Raw genomic sequence first — 16,442 nt, forward strand, 5'->3', positions numbered from 1 at the left:
CAATTAATTATGTCTCTCCGAGAAGTTGGTTAGCTACCTCTCATTTTGTTCTAGGATTCTTCCTATTTGTGGGCCATTTATGGCACACGGGAAGAGCTCCGCAGCCGCAGCCGAATTTGAAAAAAGGAATTGATTGTGATTAAGCGTAACATTGGAACTAATATATATAATCATGAATTTAGAAAAAAAATTAAACTAACGAGAATACCTTTTATTTTCTATTATATTATTAAATTCACATTTAAAAATAAAAAAAACTTGAAATAAAAATAATTTTTTTGCTAATTATACATTTAAAAATAATTATAATTTGATATAAGTTGTAATAATTACGCATTTAAAAATAATTATAATTTAATTTACACTTATTAGTTAAAAAGTTAGTGCTAATTTTAAAATAGAATTATTACTTGGATATTCTAATCATAAAATATAGAAAAACAATTGATAATTATAATTTAAATTACAACTATTTGTTAAAAATTTTGATGTAAAAAAAAAGCTGGGCTAATTTTGTTGATTTAAAATAAAGTTATTACTTAATAAAATTCAAAGCATCTTAATTATCACTTAATTAGTATTAGAATTAATTATGCTAATTAGTTATTATTTTGAATAATGTTACTTTGCATTAATTGTAGAGATTGTATTCAATAGTTTCTCTATTATTAAATGAATCAATTTAGTCATTATACTATTAAAAAGAATTAATCAGTCCAAATTGTAACAGAGTTAACATTTACGATCTAAAAAATAACTTGAATTTTTTTTAATTGCAGTTCAATTTCAAACAAGATTATTCATTACACAACCATAAAAACTTAAAAATATTAACTTTGCTAAATAGTTAATGATTTTTTGTAAAATAGTAAATGTTAGCTCTATTCCAACTTGGTTTTATTTTATTTTATTTTTTTAACAATACAAGGATTAAATTGAACCATTTAATAGTTAAAGGGACCTCTCAAATACATTCACCAGTTATTAGCCATTGAATGGAAAGTAATACCCAAGGCAAAACCTTTGAATTATAGTTTTAATCAATTGGATTAATTAAAATATAATTTGATATATAAATATTAAATATAATGGTAAGCTAATTATATATTTTTTTGTCACTCAATTATGAAAATGTACAACATGGTCACTCAACTATTTAATTGTTTTTTTCTTATCACCAACTAGCTAATATAAAAATAGAAACACCCAAAGATAGATTGCGAGTTTAGTCATTGCACTTTAATATGGTCATTTTCAGTCCCTATACTTTTAGAATTTCAAAATTTTAGTTCCAACAAAATGATAACTTTTAAATTCATTCAATTCTGCTATTTTCAAAATTTGATGTAGCAAACACATTATCATATGTGTAATGTCACGTTAATTTACTATTTTCATATATTACTAAAAATAATAATTAACAAATTTAACTACTTTTATTTGCATTAATACCGGAATTTTAAAATTCAAAAAATATAACAACTAAAAATAATGCAATTGAAAAATATAAATTTTTTAAGCTATCTTATTATAGGTTCTGATCATATCTGATCTTTTTGACATAATGCTTATAATTACCAATGGCCTCTCTCAAACCCATAAATAGAAGGATAATACGTTTTAACGCACTTGAACCCACATTCTCCTGTATTGATAACAACACCCATACCAATCGAACTAATACTCAATCGGCAATTGAAAAATATGAATTAAATCTAATTTTGTAAAAAAAAAATTGCAATGGAGAGAGAAAACAAGTGATGTTGGTAAATTAACCCACCAAACTGAGTACCAAATTTTGCTCCACATTAAATGCAACTTTTAGCCCATTTCTTTCATATTTATATAGATGAACCAGCTGACAGGGGGCCAAGGCTATGAAAGGAAATTGCAAAAGAACAGTTATTAAGGGAAAATATAAGGTTTTATTACAAAGCAACTAGAAAAATCAGCAATGATTTATGAGTAATAAAGGATTTTAGGACATTCGCCAAAGGAAAAGCCATTATTAAAGACATCAACATAAGCACTAAAATCTGGTTGATTTGTCCATTCATTGCGACTTCTTTTAGTTTTTTTTTTTTGTTGTCTTAAGGGATCTACTGGAGTGAATTCAATGACTAATCCTTTGCGTCTGGTATGCCCATTAAGGGAATAAACGTTAGTCACGAATTTTAAAGCTACTCCATGCCCAAGGCGAGGATTGGATCCTCAACCATTGGTTAAGGTAGGAGAGACTTTCGCCATCTCACCTAACTCCCGTTATAGATGTGAAATTTTTATTATTTTTAAAATATTATATAGTAAATATATTATTATAAATGTAATGTTGTGTCAACTTGAAAATCAAATTCTATCAATTTACAAAAGTTAGCCGCTCAACTTTCTTCGAGCCAAAACTTGGTCTTGCCACGATGACACCAACCTTTTCAATGATTTATTTTTCGTTTTTTTATTTCAATGACTATAAAAAAATAGTTGTGGTTTTTGTAGTCACGATTTTAGTTTTGGTTTTGGTTTTTTAATTTAGTCTCTAGCCATGTTCTAATGTATATATGAGATTTGTCAAGGTAAAGACATTGCCAGATCTATTAGGAACCATTTTCAAAGGATCTTCTCAAGAGGGTGTTCACAAAATTGGACTTTAAGATGTTGAGGAAGATAGTCAATTTAAGACTTACTTTTTGTGAAAATGATAAAGCGGACCTCTTGGGGCTTTTGACAATAATTTGTTGATGGGTTGCTGATCATCATTAGGTTGGTCTAATGGTAGTGAGGCTAGGATGCAAATATAAATGATTTAATTAAAGTGATGCATCTTTGAATTGCTTTTGAATCTTTTCAATATTACGGTTATTGTCGGTTTGCTTTTCTCATCTATTTGGGATTTTTTTTTTTTTGCAAACATTGACATTTTTGCATCGGCTTATATTGTTTTATGTATCTATTATTCTTGGTTCCTTTCATTGATAAGTATTTTTCTTCAACAGAATGGTATATCCGCTTGTTATATTTACGTAATACTTTAAAAAATTACCTCATTTAAGTTCATAAATGGCTATTTTTTGAGTCATAATTAAAATTCTAAATTTCGAAAAGTATAGGAACTGAAAATGATCAACTTAGAGAGTAAAACTAAATCCACAAATTTACTTACAACATAAAATCAATAAGAGGTTTTGGTCTAAAGGATTTATATGTTATAATTTAAATTTAAATTTAAATTTTAAAATTCAAAAAATATATAAATTAAATAATAAACTAAATCCAGACACAAAAATCAATACAAAATTGGACCCCAACAAAACTATTGAGACATGATTTGCTCCATTCCCACTTGCTGCATTTATCAACCACCAACTGCGTTTGTTTCTCACTGAGAAACTTATCTTACTATCTTTTTCCCAAAATATTTTATTTATTACAATCATAAACAGTACAATATCTTCCCCACAAAGAAACCCTAAATGTCTAATTCCATAAATACACAATTCATGGACCCATATATATATATTTTTTAAATTCAGCTTTTAAGTGCAGCAATTAATGCAAATGACTGACAATATCAACCCATCAACTTCACTTGTCGCTTTTAAACGAAATTTCAAGTCGGGTTAAGATTGAACTAAATGAATGAATAATATTTTATCACTATTTTAATTTGGGTAATTTTATATTTAGATAATTTCTGAACCACTTCAAATTTGGATCACTAAAATTTGAGGTTCCAAAATTTCAAATTAGATCATTTTGATGTTGGAATCCACAAATTTAATAAGATTTGGATCAAAATGTACAGATTTCCGGATTTGGAGGTGGTTGATTAGCTTAGCCTACACCTAAAGGACCAATGTTGAACCAATGTGCCGTTTCTACCGAGCTTCACTTTCTTATTAAGTAATTAAAAAAGGTTAAAATATGTTGATAGTCCTTATACTTTGATAAAATTTGAGATTAAGTCCTTATATTTATAAAAGTTAAAAATTAAGTCCTCCTAGTTTTTTTGTTTTAAAAATCCCAATTCAATCATTAATGTTGTTAGTATTTTTTTGGTTAAAATTTGTTAACTTGACATATTAATCAAGTTGCCTTATAAGACGAGGTATATGATTGATAGAAAATAAACATTTTAAGTAGACAAATTCTGACAAAAGCTACTAACAACAATAACAATTGGAATAAGATTTTTAAATTGAAAAAGTGAGAGGATGGAAGTTTTAACTTTTAAAGTACAAGGACTACATCTTAAATTTTATAGAAGTACGTGGACTAATAATATATTTTAACCTTTTAAAAATATTCATATCAATTACATCCATAATTGCTTCAGATTGCTTCATTCTATTTTTTACTAACTATAATATATGCTTAATATGTTCACTAACATAATTTATTATATATAATTATATATTATACATACACTTTCAAGTATTTATATTATATATAATATAAACATATATTTATGACTTATTATTAAACTTATTCAGAACACCCAAACTTAAATTCTTGTTTAATTGATAAAAGTATTAAACTCAAAAAATGAACTCGGTAAAATAAATAGGCTAATTTAAAAACTTAGGACAAGCTAATTGAGAGAGACAAAGAACAAACATTGTATTTACTTCTTTTCATTCTCATTGCCTTTCGGATGGTTGTTGGGTTTCCTCTTCCTATCCTGTGGTTTTTCATTACTGCCATTGTTAACATTGCCACCATTGTCATTTTTAACTTGTCCCTCTTCCTCATGGCCACCCTTACCATTTGTCTGTCTCTTTGGGCTTGGAGGACTTGAATTTGTCTTTCCTTGAACCAAGCTCGACAAAGGACTTCGCCTTGATTATGGTTTAAGTAAGCTCTTTGACCTTTAGTTGACGCAACTATTACTTCTCCCAAGGCTTTAACCCATCATTGAACTAGTAGAATGCCTTTTTTCACTCAAATTAAGGATTTGGAGTAACAACTTAGTGAACTCCCGTACACACTCTCGAACTGTGCCTTGTTGTGTAAGGCGGTGCAATTTAGCCCAAGCTTCTTCCTCAGCATACTTAGGGTAAAATTGCTTTCTAAACTTATTTTAGAACTCCATCCAAGTTCTAGCAATATCACCTCGTCTCTCATCTGTGGAACTATGACGCCACTATAAAAGAGCGACATCAATAAAATAAATTTGAATAATGTTTACCTTAGTGACATTATCCTCTATGCTCATCACACAAAAGTACTATTCAATCCTTCATAAGAAGTTGTCCACATCCTTCGCGGACCTACTAGTCCCTTTAAAATCTTTCGATTTAGGAACATCCATCTTACATTTGGCTGTCATCCTAACATCACTTTACCCATGGCAACTCTGTGAACGACAAGCTCACCCTTGAGCTACTCAATTTTAGTGTTCAAAGCCATCACCATGACTTCAGTTTCCTCCTTCAAAGTCATCATCAAAGCTTCAAGAGCATCATTCCTCTTAGTCAGCTTCACATCAGTGGAGTAGAAAACCCCTTGCATCTATTCGACATTCGCGTTAATGGCACCCAACACCTATTCTTTGAGTAGATCTTTCCTCGAGTCTAGCTTTGTGGTGCGTCCCTCAACTATCTCGATATTTCCCTTCATACTACCCATGGATTCCTTGAGATTGGTCACCCGACCTTCCAAAGTCGAAAATATATCCCTCGATCTACTAGCTTTCCAGACCCACCCACAGGTCTCCTGCAAACCACGCGACCTTAGGTAATTCATTTGCTTCAAATTCACCTAAGTCAGCTTATCTCTCAAAAAGGCAAGAATTCTCAAGGAGATTCTCTAAGGCACCAAAACTTTGCAGAAGCTAACACTCAAGCAAAGAAGCACAAAGCGAATAGAAAAACCACAAGTAAGCAAATGCGCACTAAGCATTTGAGTAAATACTTTTAGAATATTCTATTACTTTAAATGAATTACAAATGAGGGGAAAGACTTTTATTTATAGTTAAGCTTCTTCAGATCCAACGATACAATTTAAATTACATCGGCAACTAAAATCGATGCCTATCTACAAGATGAGAGTCCTAAGGGATCTAAACACTATACAATCTTATCCGTTAGGATTATAAATATTCATCATGGTAATTCTAATTTTACTAGAGTGTTTCACTAGGCCACCAAAATTTCAAATAGATACAAATTATCTTGCAAACAAATCAAATACCAACAACACCTATTTGCGACCGCATAAGGTTATCAACAATTCACATTCAACCTCCTTATCCTCTAAGAACAATACAAGTTTCACTCGTCTAAAAATTTCCTTTGTAATCAATAAAATGTCTCAGTTAGGGGTGAGTAAAACTCGATTCGACTTGAAAAAATCGAAAAAAAATTCAAATTTCGAGTTAAATGAATCGAGTTATTCGAATCAACTCGAATTTTTTTTCAAATTTCGAGTTCGAATCGAGTTGAGTTTTCTAATTCGAATAACTCGAATAATTCGAATAATTCGAATAATTCGAATATCAAAATATAATATTTTACATTTTTACCCCAAACTCCCAAACCTTTTTACTTTTCCCCCAAAACTTTTACTCCTTCCCACTTCCCCCCAAAACTTTTACTCCCCTCCCCTCCCAACCCCCAATCTACCCAAAATACATTTCCTACCAAAATTTTACTCTCCCATTTACTTTTTCTCAAAATTTTACTCTCAAAAACTCTCAAAACTTTTTATTTTTCCCCAAAATTTTTACTCACTCCCACTTTTCCCCTAAAACTTTTACTCCCATCCCATCTCATCCCACCTCCCATCTACCCCAAACCCATCCCCCCTTCAATTTTTTTTAAATATTTTCCCTCCAAAATTTTACTCTCCCCTATTTACTTTCCCTCAAACTTTTATTTCTCAAAACTTTTTATTTTCCCTCTAAACTTTTACTTCTCACCCTTTACTCTCAAATAAAAAATCAAAATTATCCAAAAAAAATCACTAAACATAAATAGTAATAATTTTATTTATATCTACTATTTATATTATTAAATTAAATTTTACATTTTATATTATTTATATTATTGAATTGTTTAGTCATATTGAATATTTATATTAAAATTGAATTATTATTTATGCCATAAAATATTCGTGTTAAAATTTTATATTGGTATCAATATCACATTTTATCTTTAAAATAACTTTTATTAAAAAAATCACATTTTTGCATTTAATATATTTTTTAATTTTAAAATACATAGTCACAAGAATCTGAAGATAATTGAAACAATTAAGCAAGCAAAGAAGCTAACCAGTATATAAAATATTAATAAATAAATTATGAGGTGATGAAAGTTAATAAAAAAATTGATTAATGTGGACAAATTTTATTACGATGGGTGACAGTGGTTACAAGGATCCAAAATTATTTTTTAAAATTTAACTCGAACAAATATATTCGATTCGATTCGATTCGAATTCCATCTCACTCAACTCGACTCGAGAAAATTTTAAATCAAATTAGGATGATAAAATATGAGTCGTCAACTCGATTAACTCGAAATTTTTTTATTCGATTCGATTCGATCGAGCACTCACCCCTAGTCTCAGTTGATGCATAACCCAACCATCGAGCAATGGGTCCTTGTTAAGCGCATTTTGCAGTATCTTTGTAACCCAACAATAATTTCTATTATCTCAATCAACTTTTTCTACCTCAGACTTTATTGATAAGATTAATCTTTAAAAAAATCCATTAACCCCACAATTAGTGCTTCTTTAGAATTAAAAATCATGCCACTAACACGAAATCCATACTCTTATATGCCCACACTATTATTTTAGGGAAATGATGACTTTTCATTTTGTTTTCTTGCTTGGATCTAAGTCAGCTATTTTTGTTCTTTTTAGAAGGAAAGGTGGTCCATTCTATGAGGAAGAAAAAGTAATAATGAAACCATAAAATCACCAATAGCTAAGATATGGAGATAAAGATTTGATGTTGGAGACTTTGGGGGACTTATAGCTAAACAATTAAAACTAAATCAAGCACTTCATCATCAAATCCAAATTAACATTTTGAATTAACATAATAACATATTATTAGGAATATCTTAGTTTTGAAATTTATGCGTAGGTCATCAATACGTCGTTTATTATGTTAACACGAAATGAATTTTATAAAGGAATTATAAGTACAACAAGTAGTATGAATTCCAATAAACATAATCATAATCAATCATTGTAAAGACTAAATCGAAATAGGAATATATGTATAGGAGCTAATTCAGAAATTTTATTTGTGAATTCGAGATAAAATTATAAATATTTGGAGGCGTCCAAGTTATGGAAATTGAATTGTATTGTTAATTTTTTTGGAGGGATCAAAAATGGAAATTTATTGATGGTCAGGGTATTCATCGCCCCAGATGTGGTTTGGGTTCGAATAACGCTAGTTGCGTTGCTGTTAGGGCTTTACCCACTTCTCGTAATTCAAAAAAATATTACAATGTATCCAACCTAGAGGTATTCATGGGTCGGGCCTCTTAAGCCTATTTGTTAGGTTCAGGCTTGACCCGGCCCGAAAATGGGCCTAAAATTTTGCCCAAGCCCGGCCTAGATAAAAATGTTAAAACACGAGCCCTACTTGACCTGCCCATATTACTTTTTTATATTATTTTTTATATAATTTTTAAATATATATAATACATCAAAAATACCAAAAATATTAAATTAAATATTTCCCAAAAAATTGAAAATAAAATTTTAAAAAATATGTATACTTAACATAACACTAAGGTAGATGCAACTTAACAAGCAAATGCCTCTAAAATAATAATAAAATTAACAATAAAACAAGCGTTATACAAAATCCAAACAATAGCAACAAAACTGTAGCAACATAATAATGAAATGGTGGTAAAATAGGGAGAAAATAACAAGAAGATAACATTAAAATATCAGATTTTTTTGCCCTTTTGTGAATTTGGGCTGGGATTGGGGCCAAAATGTCTTACCTGAGGTCCGACCCATTTTTTAAACAGATTTTTATTTTTTTTGCCCAAACCCATTTTCAAGTCTATATTTTTGTTCTAACCCTATTACTTTTCTGACGGACCTTCTAATCAGACAACAAGTATAATCCAACCCATTCCAACTTGCTTATGAAAGCAAAATGGAAGAGTAAATAAAAAAATATTTATATAGTACCAAAATATCCTATTTTCTCCGAGTGGAAGACGTGTGGTTCCATATCAATAATACATTAATGGCTTAGCCTTAGATGTTAAACAAAAGGGCCATAGTTTTTAATAGTATTTTTTGGAGCAACTTTGAAGAATGCTTCACGTTATCACTTATAGACCTAAAATGATATATATTATGGATAAGTTTTTTCCATAGGAGGAGGAAAGAGAAGCCTTTTATTAAGGAGAAGATTGGGGAAGAAGAAAGATAGGGGATTTTGTTCTATCTCTGGCCATGTGTAATGATTGCCTAATACATATATAATGGTCATAGAGTATGAAGGATGTAACAAGTGGGTACTGACTTAATAATATTTATCTATGTATAACAAGTGGGATGTGAGAGTATAGCAAGTTGTGGGGAATGTTGTTTGTGAAATGAAATAAGCTGTATTTCATGGTCGGTCGTTTGAAACCGAGTTTGATAAAACCCTTTTGTTACTCATGTCAAAAGAATGTCAAAAGCGATTTAGGTCGATTAATCTTTACATAAAAATCTATAAAATCATCACAAAAGTGATTGTTAATAGGCTCAAACAAATTAATTTTATTACGAATAGAAACATTACGAATAATATCTTGATAGCTTAGGAGGTAATCCATCCGATGTGATACTTTTAAGAGAAAAGAGGAATAGATGACAATTAAAGTAGATCTTGAAAAATCGTAAGATCGAGTAAGATTGAGATTTTTTTTATAAGATACACCGAAAGAAGTGGAACTATCTTCAACTCTTATTCAGGTTATTAAACATTATCTTACATGCTCAGACTATTCAGGGAGTGACCCAGAGGCAGATTAAGATGATCGTGGTATAGATGGTCAAAGTGTGTGGTCTACTGACTATCTACAAATTTGAGTGTGACCCGACCATGGCGGCTTTCATTGTCAATTTTGCTTCACCTACTACTTTCCGTATAACCACTACATACCCTTCAACATAGAACAAAGCCAATTATATCAAATGGCTGCTTGGCTAATGAGGAAAAAAAAATGTGAATTCTTAAATAAAACATTGAAGTGAACAATAATTGAATATTTAAGTAAAATGGATGTAGATATTTGAAAATTTTTGAGATAATATATAGTTTGTTCCTTGAATTTATTTAAAATGATTAGTTGGTACTCGAATTTATATTCTGTTACATAGGTCGGTACCTCGTACTAACACCATTAATTTATGCTAGCGTGACATTGATAATCAATTTGCCGGTGGCACACGACAACTTTTCAGCATGACACACCGACACATATCAATTAATAAAAAGTATAATTTTTTTCACATCAAGAATGAATATGAACAAAAAATTATACTCTTTTTTTTTTAATTTATGCTCGTCACATGGAATCTTAAAAAATTGTCACATGTCATCACCAGATTGACTATCAATACCACGTCAACGTAAACTAACGGTATTAGTGCGAAAGTATACTAATTTAGATGACGGAATAAACTACATATTAACCTCTTTTTTTAATATTTGGAGTTGAAATTTATATTATTTCTACTTACAATTATAATAATAAAAACAAAAAAACAAAAGAGAGCATAACTTTAGCAACATCAATTCCAAAATCCAAATACATGTGTTAAAAATGCTTTACACAGTCAAGAAATACGCTCACCAAAGCTGAAAATTTCAAACCCCCACATTTTTGTAAGTCATTTATACAACATATGGTCCAAAAAAATATGGTCCATTTTTAAATTTTCATTCTTATTCCTTCCTTATTTAAGTTATTTATTTTTTTTGGTTTTATATACTTTTATATCTAATAATCACATTAAACTTCAATTGAATTTTAAGTTAAATCGAATTAAATTCTTAAATAGAAAACAAAATTATATTATAGTAATATTTTCTTTATTCACAAAATTTAAATTCGAAATTTTATTTAAAATATCAACTTCCTCGTTACTCGATTCAGTAATATGATAAATTATTTTATAAATCCTTCTCACATATCATCCATATCATTAATATATAATTTTGGTAATTTTTTTATCCCGAGCCTCGAACCTCAAATTATGAACCTCAAATTCAAACTTAAATCTTGAAACCCAAACCCCAAACTCAGAGTTTAGTGTTCAGGATTCAAAGTTCTGAGATTGAAGTTCAAAGATAAAAAGATCACCAAAATTATATATTAAAGACATGAAAAAAATTATTAAAATATCATTAAATAATTTTAAAAAACCCGATATGACAGAAAGGTTTCATAAAATAACTTCTCAAGTTTTCAAATAATTATTAAAAAAAAAGTTTGAAAAAGTCAAGAGATTCTTGAAAACAAAATGTTGCATGTGATCACATGCACTGATCGTTATGTGTTAACACCAAGAACAATTTTTTAAAAAAAAATTGTCAGTTTAAACCTTTAATTTTATCCCTTTTTTGTCCTAAGCAAAATAAATAATAGTAAGTTTATGTCTTAATTAATAAATCGTGTAATAAAACATTTATAAATGTAGACAGTTACGAAGATCTTCAACAGTGAAACAAAAAACAAGATTTATGTCTTTGTATCTTTGTCAATTTGTATCGTAGGTAAAACGAATCTAAAGCATATTATCAAACTATTTACCTTTACTTATTAATATATGATATTAATTATATTAAAATTTTAAATATCGATCATATCCTTCTTTCAGAGGCGTTAAATGCTAGTTTGAATCTGTCATTAAGCATACTTGAAGCACTTGAATCAAATTTAAGCACAACATGTTAGCTTATTCAAGATTTGATCTGTTTGTGTTAGCGGGACGGGATCATAGTATTTCTCTACTATTAAACAAATTAATTTAGTCCTTATATCATTAAAAAGAATCAAATAAGATAATCAATCGCAACAGAGATAACATTTATTATTTATTTATTGTTTAATTTCGAGCAAAAAATTTTATTTTTAACCGTAATCTTATTTAACTCTTTTTAGAAATACGCAAATTAAATTAATTAATTTAACAATAAAAGGACTAAATTGATGAAATCAATAAAGGGTAAAACTCAAGTGATGATCATATTAAAAAATTTCCCAATTGCCTTTAAAAGATCGATATATAGGTATTTCCGTTAACAAAGGCACCTCTTTCCAAAGTAGACCCCCAATTATATATTCACATATTTCCTCCTCATATATATTTGTATTATATTCATAATATAATCTATTGGCCGATTAGCTATAAGGGTTGTATATATAATTCTCCTCTTTTTTTTTTTCAATTTAAGCTTTCTAGCCTTTGTACATAAAAACCCTGGGTTTTCTTCTTCTTTTTCGTTTTCTCTCCTCCCAAACAGAAAGTTGAAGAGAAAGAAAAATGGGGTTATTAAGAGGTGTTAAAACAGTGTTTTTCTTGATAGCAATGGCGATTTCTTTTATTTTATTTTCAGCACCAGTTTTTCTTGTTATTGCTGATACACTTTTGCTTTCTGCTTTATTGTCATCTTCTTTATCACTCAAAACCCTATCTACCCATTTTAATAACTATAGTTTTCAATATTCACTTATAGATATTCCCATCATATCTATAATCAGATCGGCTATCATAATCTGTAAGTACAAAAGGAAAAAAACAAACCCCAGACCAAATACTATGATGTATACTTTAAGTTATGTTTTGTAATGATCATGTTTTGTTGTAGGTGTTTATGGTTTTTGTGATGGACCAAGGCTTTCAAGGGGACCTTACCTTGGGATCACAGCGATTTGTTCGGTTTCGTCTTTGGTTTTCGTTTCGTTGAAAGCTTCGTTCGTGTTCGGTTCGGGTGTTACTCAAAAAGGACATGTTATTACATCCGTGGAAACTGCCCTTTTTGTTTGTTCAATGGTGATGGGGGTTGCTCATATAATTGTGGCATATAGAACAAGTTGTAGAGAAAGAAGGAAACTATTGGTTTACAAGATTGACATTGAAGCTGTAAGTTTTTAAATTTTGCTATATTTCACCAACATTTATGAGTTTTAGATTCAATTAATTTTAGGGCAAATTATACTGATATTCATCCAACTATGAAAAGTTACAAAATAATCACTCAATTATTAGTAAATTTTTTTATCACCAAATTATGAAAATCTTATAAAATAGTCATCTAATTATTCAATTTTTTCTTTTTTTTATCACTTAGTTATCTTGAATTTTTGGATTCTTCTATTTTTACCTTAGCTAGCTGGTGACTAAAATAAATTTAAATAGTTAAAGTGAAAAAAGAAATTACTGATAATGGTTAACTATTTTATAAATTAGAAGCAAAGTCATGAGTTCATTTATAAATTTATAGCTCTTAGATGCATAGGAGAATGAAAGGGCAAGGAATTGGTCCACTCATTTAGGCCAAAAGAATGTAGAAAGTTTGAAATTTGGTGCCTGTGGAAAGTCAAACTTAAATTTTGAAAAATTAAAGATTTTAATTTAATGAATTTAATCACTATTGTTTGTTTGTGTGATAATTAAAATTTTAAAATTCAAAAAATATAAAAGTTAAAAATGATTAAATTAAAGTATAAAGATTAAATCTGTAACATACGCAGGATTTATATATAAATAATTCTTTTATTGCCTAAATTTAGGATAAATTGCATAAGAAAGCTAAAAACTTAGAGTGGCCTAAAAAAGTTGTTACCTGGGATTAATGCCAAACCCCCACTTGTGGTTGTTGATGAACCAAAGGGGCTAGGGCTATCTTATTTAAGTTGCCTACTAATCCTATATATATATATATGGAATCTAGGACATGGAATAGGTGATGGGCAGCCACCCATGCCAGATGGGTGTGCCTAAATTTATGCTATAAATTTGATGATCCATTTCACATGGCATATGATATGCCATTGAGAATTGTGCCCACATTCTTCCCATGTTTACTTTGTAGGTGATTCAGTGATGTAGAAATGGAAATGTTTTCATTCTTTACTTAATTCCTTCACATGGTTTTCCTCACTAAATTTGCCCCCCTATATAGGCCTTAGCTTTCATGATTTTCATTATTTTACCAAAACCTAACCTCTAGTTGTAGGGGTAAAGTTGGAAATTTATTTTAAGGTAAAAAATATTAATAAATCTTTAATAAAGGTAAAACCCAAATTTATCATTATATTAATTTGTGATTTTATAAAAGTTGAAGGGATTATATAAATAAATCTCTTCTTTTTTGGGGAGGGAGGGATAAGGTCCTTACAAACCTCTCTATCTTCGCTCCTAATTAGCAACGTTTGGTGATGATCCCAAAAGCTTACGTTAGGGACAATTCCATTGATGATGTATGAGTTGATATTGATTTGCTCCTATTAAAGATGTGCAAGTCAATATAAAAGTAAATTGATTCAATATTTGTCTGTAATTGATGTTACCGCAGATTTCAGCTTGTAAGAGTGGGTTTTCAAGATACGAGAAGATTCTACAAGACGAAAGAGTGAAGCTTCATTTGAATTTACGATGATATTAACTTCAACAGGCTTAAAAATAACAATAAAATTAAATCAATGGTGAAACATGCCGCCTAGATACAAAAGTGAGGTAAGAATATATTTATAAATACATTTATTATATTAAATAAATTAATAAAACCCCATTTTTGTTTTCTTGCAAACCCCATGTGCTCACTTGGGTAAGCAAAACTAGATTTTTATGGATATTTTCATTTGTTAATTAAGCCAAGCTTTTTCATGCTTTTTCTTCTTCTTTTTGCAGATTTATCCAAAACAAGTACCAGCTGGAAATCATGAGTAGTATAGAAGTTTAAAACCCATATATACAAATACACCAAAATTGGTGTGTATATATATAGATATATTGAGGCATTCTTTCATAATTTTGAGTGTACAGTTTTATAATGAAATTAATGTTCAAAATAGAAACGGCCAAAAGCCCTTCTACGACCCTTTTTATTGGGTGAGAATATATATTCAATATTTGAAATTTCAATGACATTTCATATTGTTGAATTTTAGAAAGCATTTTTTTATGTAATTTGTTGATGGCTTGTTTCCAAGTCAAATAAATTACAGACTGTCATTTGTGTTGAGATTAAAATTTCAAAATTCAAAAAATAGACTTAGAATGATCTCATTAGAGACTATGAACCAAATCTACAATTGTATACAAAATACAGAATTAGTAATTGAATTGAACCAAACGAATTTAACCGTTACTGTTTGAGTCATGACTAAAATTTCAAAATTAATTTGAAAAGTACAGAGAATAAAATTATTCAATTCAAAAAACACAAAAATTAATTCCACAACTTTCACAAAATAATAAAATTTAACAAAAAAAAGAAGAAGAAGAAGTTATACTCTTGAGTTGCTTAAGAGTTGCACAATGGAGGAAGATAATGGGCTACCCACACCTATGGTAAGTAGGGGAGTCCTATTGATATGGGTTACATAGCAAAAGTAGAGTATAGTTTAAGTCTTGTGGCTAGAGAGTTTTTTTTTTTCCTATTTCAATAATACAATAATATTGTAACTTCTCTAATTTAATTTTTTTAACGTTAAAGCTTTAATAAATAGCGTAAGAAATAGTGTTGATATTATTAACAACGGTTATGCAGTGTATGATAGCCTTTTAAAATTACAATTTATCTACCTTCTACTTGTGAAGAACTGACAAGTTAGGCTCCGACATATTTCAAAGAAATAAAATAAGGTTGTGAATTACTTGACGAAGATGGCTATTAGAGATTTAAATATAGTTTGCACTTTTAAAGAGCCTCCAACAAGTGTTCGAACATTGTTGTTGGCTGATCTTCAGCAACTCAGAACCATGAAAAATTTTCATTAAAGTTATGTTGATGTTGTAACACCCCTTACCGTATCTAACACACCAAAACACATACACTTGTAAACGTATTTAACTGAGTTGTAAAATTTCATCTAAATTAAAACTCTCAAAATTATTAACATGCTTTTGTAACCCTTCACAATATATCCTCAAAATATTTTAATCTTAATAAATAAGGCCTACGAGACCCGATACATACTCATGCAATTCAATGCTTCATTTTCATTTCACTCAATTCGCAATTTCTCATGCTCACAATTTAGATCATATCACTAGCAATTTCCATTTAATTCACATACAATTCAATCTCATTAAGTTTAACACTAATACGTATTTATCATTTAACTTAACGTTTATCGATTATACTATCCATTAACACATTTATGAAATTCTCAATTTTGTAATGGAAATATCACTTTAGCTTAAATAACAACATCATCCTGATTTAAATACACTACCA

The 16,442-nt window shown here is 29.2% G+C and overlaps 1 protein-coding gene across 1 annotated transcript; it reads left to right on the forward strand.

The window, feature by feature from the left end:
* Positions 1-12,303: 12,303 nt before the first annotated feature.
* On the forward strand, positions 12,304-15,124 carry LOC107918958 (uncharacterized). The gene is made up of 4 exons (XM_016848519.2): positions 12,304-12,755; positions 12,846-13,120; positions 14,556-14,716; positions 14,891-15,124. The coding sequence occupies exons 1-3, from the start codon at positions 12,521-12,523 to the stop codon at positions 14,637-14,639; spliced, it is 594 nt and encodes a 197-aa protein (XP_016704008.2). The 5' UTR covers positions 12,304-12,520; the 3' UTR covers positions 14,640-14,716; positions 14,891-15,124.
* Positions 15,125-16,442: the final 1,318 nt, after the last annotated feature.

Source organism: Gossypium hirsutum, chromosome D13, assembly GCF_007990345.1.
Source record: "Gossypium hirsutum isolate 1008001.06 chromosome D13, Gossypium_hirsutum_v2.1, whole genome shotgun sequence".
NCBI lineage: Eukaryota > Viridiplantae > Streptophyta > Magnoliopsida > Malvales > Malvaceae > Gossypium > Gossypium hirsutum.